Source organism: Naegleria fowleri (genome assembly GCF_008403515.1).
Source record: "Naegleria fowleri strain ATCC 30894 chromosome Unknown tig19, whole genome shotgun sequence".
Taxonomy (NCBI): domain Eukaryota; phylum Heterolobosea; class Eutetramitea; order Acrasida; family Naegleriidae; genus Naegleria; species Naegleria fowleri.
In genome coordinates this window covers 744,495-761,327 of record NW_025407951.1, presented here as the reverse complement: position 1 = coordinate 761,327, position 16,833 = coordinate 744,495, and the positions used below count along the sequence as shown (strand labels likewise).

General features: G+C 37.5%; 8 protein-coding genes across 8 annotated transcripts; 6 read left to right on the top strand and 2 right to left on the bottom strand.

Annotated features, from left to right (window-relative positions):
- Positions 1-754: 754 nt before the first annotated feature.
- Positions 755-2,251, top strand: FDP41_013723 (uncharacterized protein; the record flags this gene model as incomplete). Its single annotated transcript, XM_044704385.1, has 1 exon — positions 755-2,251. The coding sequence occupies one exon, from the start codon at positions 755-757 to the stop codon at positions 2,249-2,251; it is 1,497 nt and encodes a 498-aa protein (XP_044565222.1).
- A 558-nt stretch (positions 2,252-2,809) lies between these two features.
- Positions 2,810-4,780, top strand: FDP41_013722 (uncharacterized protein; the record flags this gene model as incomplete). Its single annotated transcript, XM_044704384.1, has 1 exon — positions 2,810-4,780. The coding sequence occupies one exon, from the start codon at positions 2,810-2,812 to the stop codon at positions 4,778-4,780; it is 1,971 nt and encodes a 656-aa protein (XP_044565221.1).
- A 162-nt stretch (positions 4,781-4,942) lies between these two features.
- On the bottom strand, positions 4,943-6,056 carry FDP41_013721 (uncharacterized protein; the record flags this gene model as incomplete). The annotated part of the gene is made up of 2 exons (XM_044704383.1): positions 4,943-5,413; positions 5,538-6,056. 2 exons carry the CDS (start codon positions 6,054-6,056, stop codon positions 4,943-4,945), a joined length of 990 nt encoding a protein of 329 aa, XP_044565220.1.
- A 329-nt stretch (positions 6,057-6,385) lies between these two features.
- Positions 6,386-7,324, top strand: FDP41_013720 (uncharacterized protein; the record flags this gene model as incomplete). The annotated part of the gene is made up of 5 exons (XM_044704382.1): positions 6,386-6,410; positions 6,533-6,617; positions 6,770-6,837; positions 6,894-7,021; positions 7,148-7,324. The coding sequence occupies 5 exons, from the start codon at positions 6,386-6,388 to the stop codon at positions 7,322-7,324; spliced, it is 483 nt and encodes a 160-aa protein (XP_044565219.1).
- A 171-nt stretch (positions 7,325-7,495) lies between these two features.
- On the bottom strand, positions 7,496-8,110 carry FDP41_013719 (uncharacterized protein; the record flags this gene model as incomplete). Its single annotated transcript, XM_044704380.1, has 1 exon — positions 7,496-8,110. One exon carries the CDS (start codon positions 8,108-8,110, stop codon positions 7,496-7,498), a length of 615 nt encoding a protein of 204 aa, XP_044565218.1.
- Positions 8,111-8,882: 772 nt separating this feature from the next.
- Positions 8,883-9,659, top strand: FDP41_013718 (uncharacterized protein; the record flags this gene model as incomplete). Its single annotated transcript, XM_044704379.1, has 1 exon — positions 8,883-9,659. One exon carries the CDS (start codon positions 8,883-8,885, stop codon positions 9,657-9,659), a length of 777 nt encoding a protein of 258 aa, XP_044565217.1.
- A 279-nt stretch (positions 9,660-9,938) lies between these two features.
- On the top strand, positions 9,939-11,260 carry FDP41_013717 (uncharacterized protein; the record flags this gene model as incomplete). Its single annotated transcript, XM_044704378.1, has 2 exons — positions 9,939-10,662; positions 10,806-11,260. 2 exons carry the CDS (start codon positions 9,939-9,941, stop codon positions 11,258-11,260), a joined length of 1,179 nt encoding a protein of 392 aa, XP_044565216.1.
- A 565-nt stretch (positions 11,261-11,825) lies between these two features.
- FDP41_013716 (uncharacterized protein) lies at positions 11,826-16,250 on the top strand (the record flags this gene model as incomplete). The annotated part of the gene is made up of 1 exon (XM_044704377.1): positions 11,826-16,250. The coding sequence occupies one exon, from the start codon at positions 11,826-11,828 to the stop codon at positions 16,248-16,250; it is 4,425 nt and encodes a 1,474-aa protein (XP_044565215.1).
- Between the last annotated feature and the right edge of the window lie 583 nt (positions 16,251-16,833).

Here is a 16,833-nt window from a genome sequence, read left to right as displayed (position 1 = left end):
GCTATTAAGAAGAAGAGGTGGAGGAAGGGTATAATTGGAACGTTTCTTCCGTACGTATCATTTTGTCACAATGACATTGGAGCTCACAACGAAAAGGAAAACCATTCCTATCATTTAATTGATTTTGAATATTGTGGATACAATTACTCTGCATTCGATATTGAAAATTTCTTTTGTGAATTTGGAGGTTTGTGTATCAATCCACACACGCGTTCAATTAAAAACCTCCACCCATGTGGCGATAGTACATGAGCGAAAGGCATCTTTGTGGCAGTGTCTGGCGCCGTGTGTTGAAGGATCACCAAGTCGGCAATTCCAAAAGGGACAAAGTAAGAGAGAGGAACATTTTGATTCCTTCACCGCCGCCCCTTAGAAAAAAACAAGAAGACGTTGAACCGTGATTTAATAACGCTTTAGGTCTCATGCCGAAAGGGCGAAGCCGTTTTTGTTGAAAAGCTTTTACGAACTTGGTCTGGAAATTGAAACAAACCCTCATCACAAAAAAAACAATCCAGACTCAAGAAGCTCAAGACTGCCAGGTGCTGTTGCTATTCAACTCGGAAACTTTAGGCGGAACTCCCATATTGCTTTTCAAGCACCACCAAACGTGTTATATAGCCTCGCTTATCAGCTTTGAATATAACTCTCATGATCTGCAATCTCCTTATTCTTTCCTTTTTCACTCCTTATTATTTATAATCATCATTTATTTTTGTGAATTCAAAAAAGCCTTTTCGTTTATTTGTAAATAGAGATGCCCATTAGCCCCTACAACTCCTCCACCTGGACTCATCATTACCCTGCAAAACCGTTAGCAAGGAAGTTGAGCTGCCCGAGTGCAATGACCCCCTTCACCAAAGGAAGGAACTTCCTCTCTTCATTTTCCACCTCCACCACCTCTTCCTTCTCCACCTATCTTAACTTAAAATCCATGGCTGTGATAGCCATGACCTTACTTCTCCTCATGAATGGAGCCGTGTTGTTCATGTTGATGATGAATGGCGCCTCCTCCGAAAGGACTCTCACTCGTGTCCATCACCATGATGAGAACAGCAAGCAACTTCCTCCGACCATGGCAACCACCAACACTCACTCCCTCAGTGCTGAAGAGAAAGTTTTCTCTTCTTCCTCCACTTCTTCAAAGAAAACAGATACAAAAGATAGCAACACCAAACATACATCACCACCACTCACCTCTACCGATGAATTTCAACTCACCCCAATAACGGTATTGAATGAAGAATTCTATCCCATCACTGTGGCCACCTCCATGAAAGAGGGAAGTTGTAAATTGTTGCATTCGGCCATGAGGCAAGGCATCCAAATGAATGTCATTGGATACGGTTTTAAGGATTTCAAGCTGCAACACAAAGTTGGAATCATTATGGAACAAATTTCAAAAATCAAAAATCCTAACGCATTGCTGCTCTTTGTCGATGCTTATGATGTCTTGTTCTTTCAAAATGCAGAGACCATCGTTGGAAAATATTTGAAATTGTTTGAAAAGAAGAAACCAGTCCTTTCCAAAGAACATGCATCAGAATCCAAAAGACAGGACATGCATGGGCCACCTGACAGCACAAAGAGCAAAGAGGCATCCCCTTCTGATGAGATGATGATTCCATCCAGTTCCAACACGTCTCCGAATGACTCCTCATCATTCATTGCTTACTGTGCTGAAAGAAATTGTCATCCATATGGTCTCATTAATAGTGCTAAAGAGAGGTGGGGTGATGCATTTTGCAACAAATTTCCGTCTGCCCCCAATGGATATCGCTTTCTGAATTCTGGAGCTTTTATGGGAAGAAAAAAAGATATCATTGCACTCTACAACCACATCATAAGTTTGCCAGAGGATGTGAAACATGATCTCTATGGAGATCAAGGGATGACGAGTTATGTTTGGCTCACTACAGAAGAGCTCAAAGATACCATCAAATTGGACTATTGGGGAGAGCTGTTCTTCTCACTGCTCGATGCGAGAATGTCCAATTTAGCTCTCGAACGCCAAGCTCCAAAAGACGAATCTATTGCCAAGAGTTCCAACAGTGGCATTTGGTTTCGTAATGGCGTACACAAGAACTATCCATCTATTGTTCATGGTAATGGATGGGGAAAACATATCCTAAAGAATTTAAATTCGAGACTCACATGGAAGCTCTCAGATTTGGACAAGGAGAAGGCTGTGAACTATTGTTATGTGAATGGTGAAAAGAAACACATTTCAGAATTGTGTAGCTTTCCAAAGTAATAAACCTTGTTCAGAGTGTCTGAGATGAATGAAGACTGTTTAAGGTGGAGCTCAATAAGACACCCTCAACATCAATTACCCAACTTGAGCATTTGACACTGTAAAGGCGGAAGTGCTTCGCCAAATCGAGTCAAAGTCGGCATTTGTTTGTCACCGCAAGCGCCCCTGTCAAGTCGTAATTGCACAAAAAAATTCTGCAATATTCTTTGTTTTGATTCCACTTAATTGTTTGGCATTACCATTATTCTCTCAAAATACTCCTTCTAACATCTCACACAAACGCGTTTGAAACAACAAGTAGAATCCTGTCCAGAGTGGCAGTCATTTGAAACAACAACAACAAGACGCACTCTGCACGAGTGAACAACCCACCACCAGCAATTCTCATTATTACAACAACAAGACTGGGCATCATTGATTCCAAAAAACAGCACCTACATTCATCATAATCCTCCTCCTCAAACGGTTTTCTGTTCTCACTAGATCTCATTCACAAAAATTGATCATTTAACGAATTACTTTTCACACATGCTCTCATCAAAGACATTCATTCCGAATATGATCACAAACACTTCAACAAACACTTCAACAACCACAACAACAACGACTCACAAAAAATCTCTTCTCCACAAGGAATGTTTCAGTTTTTTGAGTTTGGTGAATTTTTCTTCTTCTTCAAGTCGAAATATTTTGGAAAATCGAGAATTTTTTATTGAATTTTTGTATCGAAAAAATAGAAGAGGATTGTGGAATTGTTTTGTGGAATTGGAACAAATTAAGGAACAATTGATGATCATAACGAATTCTGCAGATTCTAAGAGAGAGTCAAATTCATCGGGATTGAAAAAAGTGTCACAATTTAGACAAAGCGATGCACAGCCATTGAAGCAAGATTATTCAGCAATGAATGAAAGTCAGTTGTCAAAAAGTTTAGATGATTCCACGAGTTGTAAAATTTTAATTTCTGTCACCAATGATGCAACAACTAATCATTTGACATCATTGCAATCATTTATCAATGAAGGAAACCTCTCTCCACATGGCGTCACAACTCTTCAAATTTACGACAGAATTATTCGAAAATTTTTTATAAATTTTTCGGATGTGAAAAATTTAAATATTGACACCATCATGACCTCAGCAGTCAATTCCTTACTTGGAATTTCGAGAGAATTACAACGAGAAACGTGTCAAAAATTTGAAAAACATGTCAAATTAATTTCACAACAATTGTCAGGAGGATTGAATTTGTGGAATGAATTATTTTTCACATTGGCCGATGATTCAACTTCTGTCATGAATCACAACAAATCACAAAATCATGACAACTCTCCAAATGTGCATCATGAAACTTCTCCTTCGAAAATGACTTTTGGATTTTTTAGGAAATTAACCATGAAACAACATCATAACAAGACACAATCCGTGTCGTCGTCAGCCTTAATCGATTCACAACAACAACAACATTTGGAGTCTCATTCAGAAACAGCTGTGGTGAATCACAACTCGACAAAAAAGAAACAACCTTCTTTGGGTTTTGGATTTAAGAAATTATCGGATCAAGAAATGACAAGAATTTTGGAAAAATTTCAAGAATGTCATGAACCATCAATCTTATTATTCACTACACATCATTTTCATGAAATTTTTGGAGCTCTTCATTCCGAACTATTTCAGAAATTGAAAACACTCTTCGAACAATACGTCGATGATTCAGAAGAATTTGAAGTGTTACTGATGAGAAGAATAATTTTTACACACAAGAATGAATTTCCAGAAATTTTCAAACGAAGTCACTCTCCCAACACGACAAACCCTCCATCGCTAATCATTCCTCCAAACAGCGCTGTCACAAACACACATACCATCAATACCACAACGATTGGCGCACCAATGACATCAACAGCAAATTCCACTTCGCAATTGACCTCTGCCATTCAGAGTCATACCAATTCCCATGAAAATGCAAGTCATTCTTCCATGATGATCGATGAAGGAACTGCCTCTGAAAAATCAGATCTATCTCCAAGCAGTCCGTTGCCACCTTCTTCTTCTGTCACTACTACTGATTCCAATCTCACCAAAAAAACGAGTTTTAATTTACAAATTCCTTTGAATAACGTATCTCGAACAGCAACCACGGATCAAGGAGGCAATGCAATGACGTCTCGAAGTGTTAGCCCTATCGATGAGTACGGTATGGAGTCACCTCGATCCAAATTAACATCCCTTCTCTCGTTTGATGAAAAAAAGAAGAAGAAAAAGGAGAAGGAAGAAACAGAACGAAAAGTGCAAACCATTCAGGATCAAATGAACAAGTACAACAAGATTATTTCAACACTGTATAAGGATCTCGTTCAACGAGATTTTGAACTTTCTCAGCTCAAAAAACAAGAGATGGAGCTTTTTGATGGTACAGATGAAGAGTCATCAATCAATGATCAAGTCGAACCATTTGAGCTCTATGAAGTAACAACGAAAGAGGAACTGCAGAGTGACAGTGTCAACCATTCATGTCCTCATCCATAATTCAAAATCTCTCCTTAACAATTTTGTATTCAACTAATAATATTATGTTACAATAGTCGCAATTTAAAACAACACTAATGAGAGAAATAAATACAATTTTGAATGCAAATCCAATCTGATTATGAGAGTCTTTCTTGTCGTTGACAATCAATAATTTATAAATTAAATGTCCACACCTAGATTAGCAAGCATGTTTCTCACTGCATTCATTTGCTCTCCTTGTTTGGTGGCATACAGTTGAGTGTTTGTATAACCAAACCAATCCCAACATCCATTACTGTTGCCAGATGATCCTTTGACTTGAGGGAACACAAAAATAATGTTATTGGCCTCAGCATGTTCAAGATAGCCAGCATGTTGAGCATAGACGTCATTCACAAAAGCTCTTCCTTGAAGACAACCATGGAAGACGACATGAACTCGACAAGCAGCACCACTCTTGCAACCGTTTGGAATATAAATGTAACCATAGTCATCAAATGAAGTGGCTGAATAGGCATTGCTTTGAGAAAACAAATGGAAATTGTTATTGATATCAGGTGTGACAACGGTGGAGGTATAATTTTGTGAGCCCAGAATTGTTTCAAGAGTTTTTGAAGCTCCATCCATGTTGCAATTATTAATAAATGGGGACTACTCGTCATGAAAGTACAGGTGTGTTGAATTTTCAAAAGATTCATCATGAGAGACATTATATTGAAACATATAAGATGGGTCAATCATTGACACTTGAATTGTGACACACGTTTCAACTTACACCAAATGCATCACACTTTGCTCCATAATTATTTGTAATCATGGCATGTGAAGCTGGAACATCAAAGTCGCTCACCACCTTCTTCTCTTCCAATCCAAATTGTTTCACATATTGATCTTTCAACTTTTTCATCACCTCAGGAAATACAATATAATCCTTTGTTCCACTAAATAAATACACTCGATGTTGCTGAGCAATATTCGAAATTGGATCAATCAATCCCTTTGTTTGTAGAGAGAGAATATCTTTTTGCAAGGTGTTCAAATCAATCATACTTGCGACCTTCATACAAGCAGCATTGGCCGTTGCAAAATCTCCACGAGCACACAGAAAGGGACCTCCTGAAAAAACACCCACTCCACGATTCGAGGCACTATAAGCCACTGAAAACTGAACAGCCATGTAAGCTCCCGATGATAAGCCTGAAACGGAGAGTGTTTGTGGTTGAATATTAAATTTCGGAAGTGGATAAGGCAAAGGCTGTGCTGCAAAAATTGATGATGATGAACCAAAGATCATCACTAACATCATCATTAGGAAGAAGAAGAAGACAAGAATGTTGATGATGAACGACGGGGAGCTCCTTTTTCTCGTCATTGAAGAATAAGTTTGTTTCTTGCAAGAAGTCATTTTTCGCGTTTTTTTAGAGTTCTGAAAAGTGATGAACCATTTCGCTTTTCACATTTCGAATGAAAGAATCAACAACAAGAAGGATCTTACAATTCTTCTTAAAGGTGATTCATTCGAGTGATGGTTGGTTGGTTGGTTGATTGAGAAGATCGAAGTAGGATTCAATGTTTCTCCAAATTATATTATGAGCTCAGAAGGTGAAAAAAAGATTAAAAAAAATGCCCAAACAAACGCTTGAAGTTGGTAAGTGCAGTTTTTGAGAGTGAAGACTTCATTTGGAAAAAGTATTAACGGAATCGGAATGAATCATGATGAACCCTTGTTTGTTTGTTTTTTATTTATTTAATGGATCGAATCATTTATAGCCATGACCTTGCAAGGCGTGGAGAGAGTAACTATCAATGATCCTGCCAATTTTACTTGGAGGCTTAAAATTAAATGTACTCACTGGTAGGTTTTGAGTAGTTTTCTCTCGTTGGATTGTTTGATCGTTCGAACAATGATAAATATTTCACTAATAATTAATAATTTTTGCCAAAAACTCGCATTTCGGAATGAACTGAAAATTATTGGAAATTAAACTTTAATTCAACACACTACAGCAATACTGAACACACAAAGAATGTTTTTGTTTGTGAAAATGAAAAAGAAGACAAAAACGTAAAATCTGGTAGGTATATTGTGACCCTCTTTATTGCTTAATTTTTGATAATTTCTGAAATTAAGGTACCAGTGAAACCAACTTGAATTTCACCTGCCCCAATTGCAAACGTCAATCTACATTGGACATTGTGAGTGGTAGCTTTAAAGAAATTTCAGAAAGTGAAAAATTCTTTCCAATGATTCAATTTGATGTAAGTGAGCTTGCGACACCTGACATTTATTAATAATTAAACTAATCCTTGAAAATGCAATGATCACCAATAATATATAATAATTCATACATTCTTCATTCGTGTTGATGAATCTATCAATAACAGGGACGTGGAATTGAGGTTGTTAAATGGGAACCAGAAGGTAATGAAGGTCTAGTTGCCTACAATAGTGAGAGAACCAGTTTTGAAGTAAATTTAGAGAATGGTGAATATTATGACTATGACGAAGATACCGAGCAAGAAATCGCAGTAACCAACATCAAGACAAGACTTGCAAAATAAAGATGTAGTCACATAAATTATTAATTTGTACCTCTTGTGTCACTTGGGCCCATGCATTACAATCAGAAAAGCTTCAATTTTTGATTCAAATCGAGCCCTTAAAAAATACAGGAATGGGTTTATTGAAAAATAAACAAATTATAGGTACTCAATTGTCCGACGATAGTGTGTCTAATGGGTGTGTAGGTGTGAGGTGTAGATGTTGTTGGAGTTGAGTTCGCCAAGCTGACTGCTAAATGTTTCCCAAGCAGTTGCAAATTTTGCAGTTTTGGGTTTAATTATATATCCTCTAGCCTTCTTGAGTACAGTTGAACTGTTCCAAGTGGCGTTTTTGTAACAACTGCCAACATAGGCAGCGAATGAGAGATATATTTCATTTAGCCAATCAGTCAAAGCTAGGGGAGATAAGTCTAATTGTTGAAGAGGTTCGTCTTTGATACTACCATTCCAATCCATTGGAATACAAGAGAGAGAATGGTTTGAGGGATGTCTGATAAGAGGGGCATTGAATTTGAGGGAAGTGTTGTCCCATTTTGTGTATAATGATTTGATTTCCGGACCACACATGGTGCATGAGGTGAATACATGTTCCCAGTTGGCTTTGGTATTGCAAATGTGGCAATTAGGGTAATCTTTTCCGAAATTTCTAAGGATTTCTGCTTTGTGTAGGTGAGCAAATAATAGTCGTTGTTGGAAGGGTTTGAGTGAATAATTGCTCCAAAAGGAGATGGCACATGGATGCCAGGTTCTATTATGGTCTAAGATTCCAAGGCCTGAGATACTCATGGTTGATCTATCGTTGTTTAGTAATTCAGTTCTATCGTTGTTTAGTAATTCAGTTATCGAGCCCTTAAAAAATGACTGACGATCATCCCTCATTAATCTACTAAAATTGCGCTCCTTGAAAAATATATTGAATACCTACAATCTACCATGAATGATCTCACTAAAGTAATTAATGATATGATTGAAAAGCAACTGCATGAACCTACTTCTAATCTTAAAATCAATGATAACCCTCCAAATGACGAGTCAGTTATGTCCACTCCAATATTCCCCCAAACACAAATACAAGCACCATCTTCTACACATACACATACACACACATCACACACACTTACACACAACAAAAAAGAACAAATTCCTATGAAGAACAAATACCAAAGCCGTAGATTCAACCAAGAAACAACAACCAATATCAACCTAAACAAGAAAAATCTCTCTTCCAAAGAACCCTAAGGTAAAAAAACCTCAACCAAAAAAAACACCAAAGACCGCAAAAATGCATTGATCAACCCGCCCAACAACTAAGAAATCTATCGACTTCAACAAAGGATTAACAATATACTGCGCAACCAACTTGTACAAAAACAAAGAGGCACTTCAATTTCTCCTCAATCACCTCAAGGCCTCCAAACTTGCGAAGGATCCATGGGTCCCCTCTGAAAGACCATTCATACTCCAAATTGTTCCGTCCTCATCAAGCTCAAGGGACGAAATCATCAAGAACCTCAATACCGCCAAAAGTCAAACAAACTTTAAATACTTTATCTCTGATATGTCTCTCCAAATCACAGAGTTCACCGCTCAACATCTTACTGGAAACGATGAAAACAATATTCTTCATATGATCTCCTGCCTATGCAATTGGCATGAGAAATCTAAAGGTTTAATAGCTATGAGAATTAGTAAACCACCAGACTCAAGCTGCTTCAAAACCACTGTTACAGTTAAGAATTTACAATCACTACAAGAAATCCTCTCTAACACCGAATGGTCTCGCCTCAAAACTTATACTCAACTAGCTGAAGATTCCCGTTTTGAAGTCTTTATCAACCTCTCTACAGATTTTGAAAAACATGAAATCGTAAACGTCGTTAAAGATATCACCACTAAAGCAGGAATTACTATTCACCCAAACTCTATCAAAATCGATGAAAAGGCATCTCCTTTTAATCCTGAAGAATCATATTATAACACCATAGTGACTCTTAAATCTGATACTGAAGTCGATCGTATCTTAGAAGTGGTCCATCCTATTGAAACCAAACATGGCAGAATCATCACAAAATCCTTCAAGTCCAAAGCGCAGTTCTTTAAAGAAAAAGCTATCTCCAAATCAAATCAATCAACAGAGAAAGAAAGCTCTAACTTCTCAATTATTACTACTCCAAATAATTATGAAGCAAGGTTTACCAGCCTTGAAAAAAGAGTCTCCAATATGGAAAGCAATATATCATATATTGCTAAGAATATGGAAACTCTAATGCACAGCGTTAAAACACTCGTCCAAGCTGGAAAGAGAAAGGACATGCATGATGAAGATATTGAATGACTTTTACTATTGCAACCCATTCTTAACTCCGACACATATTTTACAAGAAGAAAACAGGACATCATCAAGTACTGGGTAGACATTCAAGCAATTCTATCGCTCTTGATGGGTAGAGCTTTTAATCAATACTGGGAAAACGAAAGACCTGAGGCACCGAAGGGCCAATAAATATTTTTTCAATTTTTGATTCAAATTCTTGGTGTTCAATTGGCTATGGGAGAATAATCAGCACCACAAAAATGGACCGATTCCCATTTTCATTAAAAAAAGAACAAAAAAATGTCATCACGAGGAGCCAACCATTATTTCGAGGAAGGAGAACACCATCATCACGACATTGAATTACAGGAACCAACATCCACACCATCACCCAGACTGAAATCTAGTCTCAAACGAAATTCAAAATACGGACAAGTAGCATCACCTCAGGAGAAAGATAATTCCTCTCAGGACGATGGCTCGGGAACTCCTTTCAAACAACAACAACAACAACCATTCACCGATGTGGCCAATCATGAAGATTTGGATGAATTTGAAAATAATGGATCTAATATTAACAAATCATCAAATACGAACACACCAATTGATTGGCAAAAACTCAGCAATAGAGCCATCTATTTCTTGATCGGACTCACAATGGCATCACTGCTGACAGGCTTCTCTCTATATTTCATCATTACGGAAATTGTATTCACCAAAGCATTGGTTCCGAAACCTGATAATTTTCAATGTTCGGAATTTTCTGGGAAGGCATTAGAGACACATTTAAATCCAACTTTTTCACCTGGAATCGTTTATTGGAATTCGAGTTTTTTATTAAACGCACCTGGAGATTATGTGTATGCTAGATATGAAACAAGTTCAGTGACTTATTTGAATTACTTTTCGTACGTGAAGGAGTCTATTTGTGATCACTATCCAACGATGGATCCATATTGTAAGACGAATAGCCCTGAAGTTTTGAAATTTCAACTGTATTATGCTCATGGTTCCACAAGAAATCGTAAGTAGAAAGACCTAAATTGGGAAATGTTTCATTAATGTTTACTTGTTTTGACCAAAATACTATCAAAATATTATCATTTCTATTTTCTAATGCTATCAAAAATTTTTATTATTTGCAATTTTCAATCTTCGAACATTCAGATTTTGCCATGCAAATTGGTGATAAAACATCACATTTGGGATTTATCAAGTCACACAAATTCATGGTCTACGACTGTCACGACAATGAAATTGGTTCCATTAAGGAAATTCAAGAAACGACAGTGAGCACTTCGGCCGATGATTCGAACAATGATTTTGTCATCTTCTCAGCCAATGAAACTCAAGTGTTAGCTCTTGTCATTGATCGAATTGTATATCTTCCAAGGCAAAGCAATGATGAACACACCTATGTGGAGTATGTTTACAAGTCGCCACGACATGGCAACATTTACCCAGGTCAAAAGATTGCCTTCATTGAGAGACATAACATTGGAACTATGGATAAGCGATACTGGTACACGATGAAAATTTTCAAACGTGTTGAAAACCCAAATCTCTTTGTTTTATATCATTATATGGTCCCTTATTACTACACACTCTCGACGCAGGGTTAGTTTTGTTAAAACACCTATGACCTGAACAGAGGTGAGACATGAACATTTACAAAAACCTTAACATGATACATTCACCCATATTATTTGTGTCGCCCACATGATAGTGCATGGTTGAGCTCAATGACATCTTGTCATTTGGCAAACACAACCGAATGCGGCGTTTTTTTGTGATTTAAACATTTGATGCCAATGTAGATCCAATTCCTTTTCAGATCAAACTAATTCCCTTTCCTTCCCATAAACTTTGCGTTCTACTTTGTTGCCGGTGCAATTATGCTGCTTCTTTCCTTTCTGCAATGGATCATTTTTCAAGGTCAATTTGTTTTGACAAAGGCGCCCATTTCAAAAAGAATCAACTTCCGATTTGAGAAGAGAGAGGTGACGAGCTTTGTACAAACAACAACGACGAGTGAAAAAGACTTTTCCTTTCTCCTTTTGTCTACAAGAAAAAAAAACCGTAGCATTCACTTTCACTGCCAAGTGTCAATCGATTATTGAAATTTACAGCTGTCATCGTAATCGTTGCACAACAACAAGAACCATCAAATTTTACGACAAGCTCATCATGCCACAAGAGGAATCCAACAAATCAAAGGGTTCATCAACAACTCTCGGAGTGAGCACAAAACTCCAAATTGATTCCTCTGAATCCATTTCTCGTACCTCTCATGATAGTAGCTCGAATCGACATTCGACTTCATCCAATCCATCTCCAAGAGATGGCAACCATGATAGTACCTCTACGGCAAACGGCGGTGACCAGAAGAAAAAGAAGAATATATTTTCCAGAATGTTTGGAAAATCGAACAAGGAAGGTAAAGAGAATAATTCATCATCCTCTGCAACCTCTCATTCAACAACAACAACAACAACATTCGAGGAAAATGTGTCATCATCGACCGCGACGACAACATTAAATGTTTCACAACAAACAAATTCCTCGTCTCCATCAAGAGTATCATTTGCAAATATTCCAAATGAAACAGGCTCCGAGAATGCTCACAGCTCTCCAACTGCTCATCAATCAAGAAGAAGACATGGATCCTTATTTACGCCAGGTAGTAACCATTCAAGTCCTCTTGTATCGAATCGAAATCAACAATCAGTGTTATCCAACACGAGTTCTCCAAATACAACACCAGCTCGATTGGGAGAAGATTCATTGTCTCCTCCTCTTCCTCCACCTACTGTGAGAACTCCACCACAAAATCGAATGACTGTCAATTTGGGTACTGGTGGTCAGATTTTTGAGAGATTACCTGCCATGGTCAATCGACAGAGTGCAAATTTCCAAAAGTTGATGGGTGGAATGTTCGGAAAGAAGGAAACTTTAACAAAAGAAGAGGAAGAAGATAAGCTCATTCGTGAACATCATTTGAATAAGCAAGAACAAGCAGTTTTGAAAGCCATTAACTCAGAACCAACTGTGTTGATTGATAAATTTATGAAAAAAGGTTTTGATTTGAATCACTTGAAAACCCTCAACGAAGTTTTGGATATTGTTTCAAAATTGGCAGCAGCAGAAGAAGGCACAGAAAATGCAGTGACTGAGGACGACTGTAAATATACATTGTGGTTGAATGAATTTTTGGATAAAGGAGGATTGGACGCCATCAACGATTGTTTGGCTTCGTCAGCTCTCATTTCCGCTACATCCAACATTTCCGATGAAGAAAAAGAATTGAAAGAAGTTTATTGTCTCAAAGTTTTGGAAACGATTTTGAACTCTTCCGATTATGCAAGAAAGACATTGATCAAGAAAAAGGATTTGTTGAGAACAATGGTTCTCGTTCTCGATTCAAAATCATTGGATTTGAGAGCACAAATCTTACTCTTACTTTCTGTCATTATGAATTTGACCATTGAAGACATTGATGGCTATGAATTAATTATGGACGCATTCACCAATTTCAAACTCATCAAAAGAGAACCAAAAAGATTTCATTTCATTGTGGATAGCTTGAACTTTTTATCGAGCGAAGAATTGGATGTTGATGACATGTTAAACGGAACCATTGCAAGCTATGTGTTGACATGTCTTGTATTTTTCAATTCACTCATTACCGTTGCTCGAAATGAAGGTGTGAAAATTGCATTGATGCGTGAATTGAGAAAACTCGATCTGCATCTCTGTTTGAAACATATCCAATTGAAGTACGAGGTTCTTCAAGAAGAACAAGCCATTGATCCCGAAGACGATGACTCAACCATTTCCAACATTGTTCTTCAAATTCGATTATTTGATAACGTATTTCATGAAGTTTTTGAAGATGTTGACAACAAAACAGCATTTGTTTTCGAATTGGATAATGTCGACACAAGTGATGCTACCGAAATGACCAGAGCCATTTCCAGCTATTTGTCATCCACTACTGTCTGTACTCCCATCGGTGAAGATGCAATTGTCAATGCCCATGACAGTTTCATCAATATCATGAATTCTCTTTTGAGATTTACTAAATATATTGCAATTAGTCAGAGTAAGGGAGTAAGCGTTGAAGAAGTGAACAATCAATGGAAAACCATTGACATGCTATTGAAAGCAGCCATCAAAGAAGATAAAGCAAGTTTCACAACACCCAAAGAAATCGAATTGGATGGACTCGTCAAGATTCAACAACGAACCATTCTCGACTTGGAAAGCGAAATTAAAAACACAAAGAAGGAACTCTTTCAAGCTCAACAAGAAATTGAAAAACGAAACAAGGAAGAGGAGGCTAAAAAGAAGAAGGAAATGTTCAGCACCTTCATGAATAAGGTTTCTGCCATGTCAAAGGAAGAAGTTCTCAAATCAGAATTGGACAAATTGAAAGAGGAAAATACAAAACTCCAGAGTGACTTGAAAAATCTCACCACCGAGAAGGAAGAAATGGAAACTCGAATCAAGGAAATTCGTGTCATCAATCAACGTGCGTTACGAATGGAAGAATTCTTAAAGTCACGAAATTTAACACTTCCAGATGAAAATGAAAGTGTCACTAGTCATGGAGGATCCGCCGTACCTCCACCTCCAGGCATGGGTAGTAATATTCCTCCACCACCTGGAATGAATGGTGGCGTCTTAGTTCCTCCACCTCCTCCAGGATCAATTCCAATGCCACCTGGAATGAATGGTGGTGTCCCTCCACCACCTGGAATGACTGGAGGCGTGCCTCCTCCTCCACCTGGAATGAACGGTGTTCCTCCTCCACCTCCAGGATCAGTCCCTATGCCACCTGGAATGGGTGGCGGTGTTCCAATGCCACCAGGCGCATTCGGAGGAGCTGCAAAACCAGCTCTTCCAAAACTGCCAACTGTCAAACCAAAGAAAAAGACAAAGGTATTCTTCTTTGATGCAATTCCTTCCTCGAATATTCAACAAACCATTTTCATTAAGAATGGAATTGCACAAAAGACAAATGAATTAATTGCCAAGATGGATCTAGGAAATATTGAGGAAACTTTTGAAAAAGTTGAAGAAAAAGTCATTGATGCCAATGCTCCACCTGGAAGTGCAAAGAAGAAAGTTGAAGAAGTAATTTTAATTGATGGAAAACGTTCAAACAATATTTCTATTCAATTCTCTGCGCTTAGAAAGTTGGACGCTTCTGAATCTGACGAAGATAAATGCAAGAGATATAAAAAGGCAATTATTGCAATGGATGAGAAAACGGTCGACGAAAATAATATTGAAGTGTTGACTGGATGTATGCCACTCGATGAAGAAATTAAGATTGTGAAAGACTATCTCACTAAAAAGGACGAAGAACCTACTTCACCAACCGAAGACGACGGAGTTAAAAAGATTTTACCAATGGCAGAAACATTCTTTACCCATTTGCTTGACATTCCCTCTCCTTTACTTCGTTTGCAATCTTGGGAATTTAAATTGAAGCTAAATTCAAGAATTGGAATTCGTACGAAATTGGATTGTATTATTGATGGTTGCAAGGAATTGCAAGAGAGCACAAAATTGCATGATATTTTGGCCATTATTCTTACCATTGGTAACTATATTAATCAACATTCACCCAACAAGAAATTGCAAAATCTGTATGGATTCAAGATTAGTTCTCTCGAGAAAATGAGTACCATGAAGGGTAGAGATCCAAAACAAAACATGTTGCAATTCCTTGTCCAAGTTTGTGAAGATAATTTCCCAGATTTGATAAGTGTCACAGATGAGCTCAAATCCGTCGGCACTTGCACACGTTTACAATTACCTCCAATCGATCAAGATATTAAGAAATTCCAAGAGGATATCAAGCAAACAAAATCCTTCTTTGACCAAATGTGTAAACTCGATAGAGAAGGAAAGTTAGATCCTGAAGATCGTTTCATTTCAGTCATGGAAGATTCCATCTCTTCCGCACAAAGCCAAATGGAAATTATTGTACAGAAACGTCAAAAAGTTGAAGAAAACTTGAAACTTACAGCAGCATTATTCGATGAAAAAGCTCAAGATCTTCTCGAAAAACCAGATGTCTTCTTCAATCAAATTTATCAATTTTTGGACAATATGAAGAAAGCTCAAATTGAATTGAAAGCCAAACGTGAAAAGGAAGAGAAAGAACAACAAAAGAAAGCTCAAGAAGAAGCTAAAAAGAAGACTGAAAAACAATTAGGACTTGACAAGAAGAAGGAACTTTTAATGCAACGAAAGAAGGCGGCTGCCACCACAACAGCCACCAAATTGCTGACAAGAACAGTGAATCTCACTCCACAATCTCCATCCTATGACATTTCTACAAAAACGAAAAATTCACTACTTTCCACAATTTCCCTAAAATCTCCAATTCCAGAACAAGAAGAACCGTCTCACTTGTTATCAGTTCTTGAAAAACAACAAGAAGAAAAAAAGAAATCGAACAATTTCTTTGCAGGTTTAATGCAAATGTCAAAGAAAGAAGAAAAACCAATTGAAAGAAGACCAACTTTGATGAGTTTGATGGCCAAAGGTTTGACAGATGGTTCTCTCATGAAAGCAAAACAAGAAAAAAAGATGTATTAATCACCTTCGTGTAGAAAATGAAAATGTACATAAACATATGCTCTCGATTTAATGTCACAAAAGATGAGACAGAATATTACTTTTGACAAGTTCACACAAATATTTTCTTAAAAAGTCATTGGGATGACAGAGATGAATGAGAGGTACTGAGAGGTACAACTGCTCTTTCAGTGCTCTCTCATTCCCTTTCAACATTGAAAGTGCCTTATTCGACAGGGTGTCCATCCAATCATCATCCCTTTTACATCCTTTTGAAGGACAACATTTGATTTTTCTTTTCTTCAATCATACATTGAAATTCTCTTGTAGTAGCAAACCATGAGGTTCGACTATTAGGGACTTGATTCTTTTTGGTCATATTCTTCCAAAGCAGAACATTATGGCACCATTTGTGTCCTCAATAAGATAACGCTCGTAAAGTGATTCTCAACATGAACTTTGACACCTCGAGTCAGCTGTTGTTGTTCTTCCCAAACCCACCAAAATTAATTTCAATAACAAAAGAAATTGAAAAAACAAAAGCACAAGTGTCCACAAACGACCACAACAGTTCCATCTTGAAGTTCTCTTTCTAACTTCTCGA